Below are 5,633 nucleotides of genomic sequence, written 5' to 3' on the forward strand. Positions count from 1 at the left end.
TTCTTCTTCTTTTTGGGTATCCCCTTTGTCATAAATGACAGTAGCACACAGTGATGTTCTTTTGGAGCAGCATAACCGCCAGCTAAATCAACTAGCTGAATGTTTCACATTTGCCATAACCTAAATTCTCCTCTTGCATGCTTTCTTGAACAGCGTCCTGAAGTAGTCAAGTATATCATAAGTATTGCCAGTTAAAAAGTTCAACATTTTAAAGTCATGATCTACGAAAAAAGCACTAAAATTATTTCAAGAATACTGACTCAGTCATGATCTATGAACTTTGCAGGATATATATAGTATAATCCACACTGACAAGTACGTGCAAGTTGCGTAGTATTTGCATGGAGGAGTAGGGCAAGAAGTTGTTGGGAGTGGGTCGAAGACAATGTTGTAGTCTTCAAAAGCAGGTGCTACATGCGTTCCAAATCCACCTTTTTAATACTACCGTGCCATTGCCGGTCTCTATCTCCTTTTTTTTCTTTTTGGGTTTTTGTTTATGCCAGCGGGAGCATGCACAGGTCAAGATTACATGATTTCATGTAATAGGGAAAGCGTTGAAGATTTTGAATCACAGAGATAAAGAAAGAAAGAAAGAAAGCTAGCTACTGTGCCAATCGGTACCCTACATTGGTTCGACCACAATATTCTACAAACACGCCCCCCCAACAACTTATTATTACAAATCCGTGTTAGAGGAATCAATGAATCATGGAAGCTGACAAACACAATATGTATGGAAGGCCTTGACAAGGCTTTTCTAACTTCCTTCTCCTTCTCCTTCTTCTTCTTGGGCCATTAAACAATTTTCTGTCTATCAATAACTACATTTAAAAGACCGTTCTCGACCACTTCTACTCCGCACTTCTTCCTAGCTAGCTAGCTCCCACACAAACATAAGAACAAGTGAGTATCTAGTAACTCTACTCACAGATGGCAAACCAGCTGGCTACTTCAGGCATTTTGTACCTATGGCTAAACTTGCTGATCATGAATGCTCATAGAATGAGTGTTATGGGCTTTATCGCACGATGGCCGGGAGGCAGATCAACAAGGTCCTATGACTTCAAGGTTATATATTGCTCTCTCTTTCTTTTGTGTTTTTTTACGAAATCTTTGATCATGCATGTTCAATCAATCGCTGATTCATTTCTTGATGATGTTTTCAGTGAATTTATTGTCTTTTTTTTGTTTTCTCCCTCCCTATAATGAATCAGGTCCAAACAACAAAAATCGAGAAGTTGTGTAACACTTGGGATATAGTGACAATAAACGGAATGTTTCCTGGACCGGTTATTTATGCACAAGAAGATGATAGAGTAATCGTCAGGGTTACCAACGAAACACCCTATAATGCCACAATACACTGGTAATATATATTCTTCATCATCATGTGCTATCCATGCATCATTAACAGACCCGATTAATTGCTTATAAGCACGTACGAGATTGGCTGAGCTTCATATTATCAACTGATCCTTAACGTTGTGATTATAAATCCGAATGATGATAGTATACATGTGTTAGCTGTTGTAGTTGATGATTGGATTAATGTAATCACCAATCATGCATGCATTAAGTCATACGTATTAAGCTATTACCTGGTTTCTTGATTTCAGGCATGGTGTCCGGCAAAGGTTATCATGTTGGTCAGATGGCCCTTCTTACATAACACAGTGCCCCATTCAATCAGGACAGACATTCACGTACGAGTTCACTCTGGTGCAGCAAAAGGGCACCTTATTATGGCATGCTCACGTCTCTTGGCTCCGGGGCACCGTCTATGGTGCCATTGTGGTCTACCCTAAGACTGGGGTACCCTATCCTTTCATCTACCCTTACGAAGAGCACATCATTCTCCTGGGTACGTACAATATGTATATATATCCTAATTATTGTTTTACTTAAACCATATATATATATATATACACACAGACACACACACGCAGAGTTCTGTGTGATGATCAGAGGCTTTTGTCATGAAAATGTTCAGGGGAGTTTTGGCTGAGAGACTTGGTGCAACTGGAGCAGTCGGTTATCGCAAGCGGGGGAGGCCCACCACCAGCGGATGCCTACACGATCAATGGCCATCCGGGGCCTAACTATAATTGCTCCACCAATGGTAATTATGCATATGCAATTATGTATGATCCCTAAAATGGAAAAATAAAAGAATAAAAGGCATTCATTAGCTTTGGGGAATACTTTTCTGGTATTTTGCTACACCATATGATAACCCGTAGCGACAGTGTCGCACCAAATTCTGTGAACATTGCATGCGATGGACTTGGTAAAAAGCTCAAATGATATTTGAAGGAGCAACATATGTAGATATGTAGAGGAAGAGGAATGCATACATACATTATACATATATATATATATATACACACACACACTGCATCACCAACAGCTGTTACCAATGGACTGCGATTAAAATATCCTACTCTAATTAATTGGCACTAGCCTTAGTCGCCCCCCTTGTAAAATAACTATTATTAAGTCTTCCAGGAAATGAAAATAAAAAATAAAAAAAACATAAACACCCGTGCTGTCATGATATAGGCAAACTATTACTATCATTGAAATTTTCCTCTGCATGCATGATCTTGGAGAAAGTCAAGATTTGAGGCTATCTAATCTTCTGATCATACGTAATTAATGTAATTATATTAATGATGGAGAGGGGGGGGGGGGTCATGATATTTTTTTTTTTTAGCAGATGTTTACAAAATTGACGTGGTTCCTGGGAAGACGTACCTGTTGAGGTTAATCAGCGCATCACTGAACACGGAGCACTTCTTTGCCATTGCAAATCACAAATTAACAATAGTCGAAGCCGATGCTGAGTACACAAAGCCCTTCACCACCGACCACGTTATGCTTGGACCTGGCCAGACCCTTAACGTTCTGGTCACCGCTAATCAACCTATAGCGAAGTACTCCATGGCCATGGGCCCTTATATGTCTGCAAGAAACGTCCCATTTCAAACTATAACCTCAACCGCCTACTTCCAGTACCTGGGTGCCCTGCCCAATAGCCTCTCGTCACCGGCTCCCGTCCCAACGTTTAACGACAACCTTGCTGTTAAAACGGTCATGGATGGGCTGAGGAGCTTGAGCGGAACCCCGAGCGTTCCTAAGGAGATTGACCAGAATCTGTTCATTACAATTGGATTGAACGTCCAAAAGTGCACTTCAAGGAATCCACAGCAGAATTGCCAAGGCCTCAACGGTGGCGTTATGGCTGCTTCCATGAACAACATAAGTTTTATTAAGCCTAACATTTCGCTTTTGGAAGCTTACTACAGGAAGATTAATGGCTATTTCACCGAAGATTTTCCCGGGGCGCCCTTTAAATTCTATGATTTTGTGAATGGAGCTCCTAATAATGCCCCCGTGGATACTAACTCATTGAATGGAAGTAGGACTTATGTCCTTGAATACGGGACTCGAGTTCAACTGATCTTGCAGGACACAGGAACGGTCACCACTGAAAACCACCCAATTCACCTTCATGGCTTTAGCTTCCACGTTATAGGATATGGCACCGGAAACTATAATCCAGACACAGCAAATTTCAATTTGGTGGATCCGCCGTACTTGAACACGATAGGAGTTCCAGTGGGTGGCTGGGCCGCTGTTAGATTCCTTGCAGACAATCCAGGTATGTCTCTGCACGTTATTACTAACAATAGAATGGCATCAGGGCATTGATTAACAACTCGTGTACCTTTTTAGTTTTTCATTTCTTAAAAATAAAAAAAAGCCTAAAGAATTTGGATATTAAATTTGGATACTAAAATGTTACTGCAGGGGTTTGGTTCATGCATTGCCATTTGGAGATACATTTGTCATGGGGCTTGTCTGTGGTGTTTATCGTGAAAAACGGGCAAGGACCGCTGCAGACCCTCCCCCATCCTCCGGCAGACCTGCCCCGGTGCTAGTGAAAAGAGGCTGATTTAAGCAAAGCCGTGATAGATCATAAAACATTGGATGCTTTCTCTGATCTTATTTTCCAGCCAGAACTACTGAGGAGATTCTTTTGATCCATGCAAGTGTGCCATAGACGTGGGTTTTTTTTTTTTTTTCCTTTTTCCTTTTTCGGGACATCATAATTTGGTGTAAAGAAACAGTTTGACGAAATAAAAACTCATCACCGTTGCTTTTGTCAAAATCCTTAGATTTTGTTGCCTTTTGCATGTAATATGGGGCATGTGCTCTGGTATCAGCTGTGCAAGAATCATTGTAGCATGCGGCAGCCTTTATTTGGAACGTTCCAATATGCCCCCCAAAAAAACCTTGGCCAAATCTGCGTTTTCTCTTCCAATAAGATTAGATACCCAGTGCCGTCTGTACTAAAGTAGGTAGAACCCAGGGATGTCCTTGCCTCGTGCATTATAACTCAGATTTTACAAAAGCAGTTGGAAAGTAACCTTAGAAAAGGAAAATGTCAAAGCAAGCTGCATTTATAATAATGACACTCCAATTACTGAATTACTATTATTTTTCATGGTAAGAGACCATACAATGTAAAGGTGATTTCTTTTCTTTTCGTTAGCGAATTCAAGTCTGGTCTAAGGGTGCGTTACGACTTTCATCTCACCGTGCTCTCCAAAGAGCAACTCTTCTCAAAATATCATTCAAAAAGGTGCTGTGTTAACTTGGAATCTCATTCTAACTAAGGATTCTTGTGGTTTCGGAGGATCCAGCTACCGGAGAACCAGGAATGGAGAGCTCCCCCCTTCCGCCCGACTCTTTGGTCGATCTTAAGAACGTTGATTTTAAGCATGAGTAATTACCCTTCTCCGACCCTTATCACCCAATGCGAATAGAAGTTTAAATCTATTAACTTATTGAATTATTATGTACTAAATCTAATATATTTGAGTAATATCACATTAAGTGAACTTATCAATTATTTTTAGAACCAAATTTTATCTAAAAAATTCAGTGCTCATTAATTCAGATGTTCAAATTTTGATTATCAAACACGTGTAAATATGTTAAAATTTGAATCCATTAATTTTAAATGTTGAATTGGATTAATCTTGCAAACACGTCTGGATATTTTTGGGTATTTAGAGTTGTTTTTGTTTTGGATTTTACAAAGCAAGGTTTGACCTGGGGCGTGAGATCTTAAATTCTTAATTAACACAAATATGAAACCAACAAAAAAGAAAGAAAAGCGGCGAGGGTCTGATTCATCGTCTTGTGCTACGCACAAGGTTCACTCATACTGCTAACTCTAATTTCGTTAATTCAAGATTATGGGCAGACCAAACAGTCCATCTAGGGACCATTTCTTTCCTGAATTGCAAATTCGAGAAGACACCATAATGACTCATAGCTAGCGACAAAACACATCCACCTCAACATTGATAAAAGAGAATTGCTAATACTGCTTCCTAACAACCCCTTTTTTTGTTGTTTTGGGGGGGGGGGGGAGGGGGGCCGTGTCAGAAAGGTTCAATGCTTTCAATCCCACTTCCCACCATCATTCCAAGAAGGCTGCTTATTTTGAATGGTGGGTAGAATCTCATCACATTAGCTACCAGTTAGCTGGTTTATATTTTCAACTTGAACAATATCAGGGAAAATTTTAACAGACAAGATGTTGACATCCCTATGACATGCAC

General features: G+C 40.1%; 1 protein-coding gene across 1 annotated transcript; it reads left to right on the top strand.

The window, feature by feature from the left end:
* The first annotated feature begins 923 nt into the window (after positions 1–923).
* Positions 924–4,064, top strand: LOC113763797 (laccase-6). Its single transcript, XM_027307740.1, has 6 exons — positions 924–1,068; positions 1,215–1,366; positions 1,617–1,861; positions 1,991–2,119; positions 2,717–3,661; positions 3,811–4,064. The coding sequence occupies exons 1-6, from the start codon at positions 931–933 to the stop codon at positions 3,939–3,941; spliced, it is 1,740 nt and encodes a 579-aa protein (XP_027163541.1). The 5' UTR covers positions 924–930; the 3' UTR covers positions 3,942–4,064.
* Positions 4,065–5,633: the final 1,569 nt, after the last annotated feature.

This window comes from Coffea eugenioides, chromosome 2 (assembly GCF_003713205.1).
Source record: "Coffea eugenioides isolate CCC68of chromosome 2, Ceug_1.0, whole genome shotgun sequence".
Taxonomy (NCBI): domain Eukaryota; kingdom Viridiplantae; phylum Streptophyta; class Magnoliopsida; order Gentianales; family Rubiaceae; genus Coffea; species Coffea eugenioides.

Coding starts and splice junctions, on each gene's coding strand:
- LOC113763797 (XM_027307740.1), top strand. CDS start 931: ATGGCAAACCAGCTGGCTACTTCAGGCATTTTGTACCTATGGCTAAAC. Junction 1,862..1,990: donor AGAGCACATCATTCTCCTGG/GTACGTACAATA, acceptor GAAAATGTTCAG/GGGAGTTTTGGCTGAGAGAC. Junction 2,120..2,716: donor CTATAATTGCTCCACCAATG/GTAATTATGCAT, acceptor TTTTTTTAGCAG/ATGTTTACAAAATTGACGTG.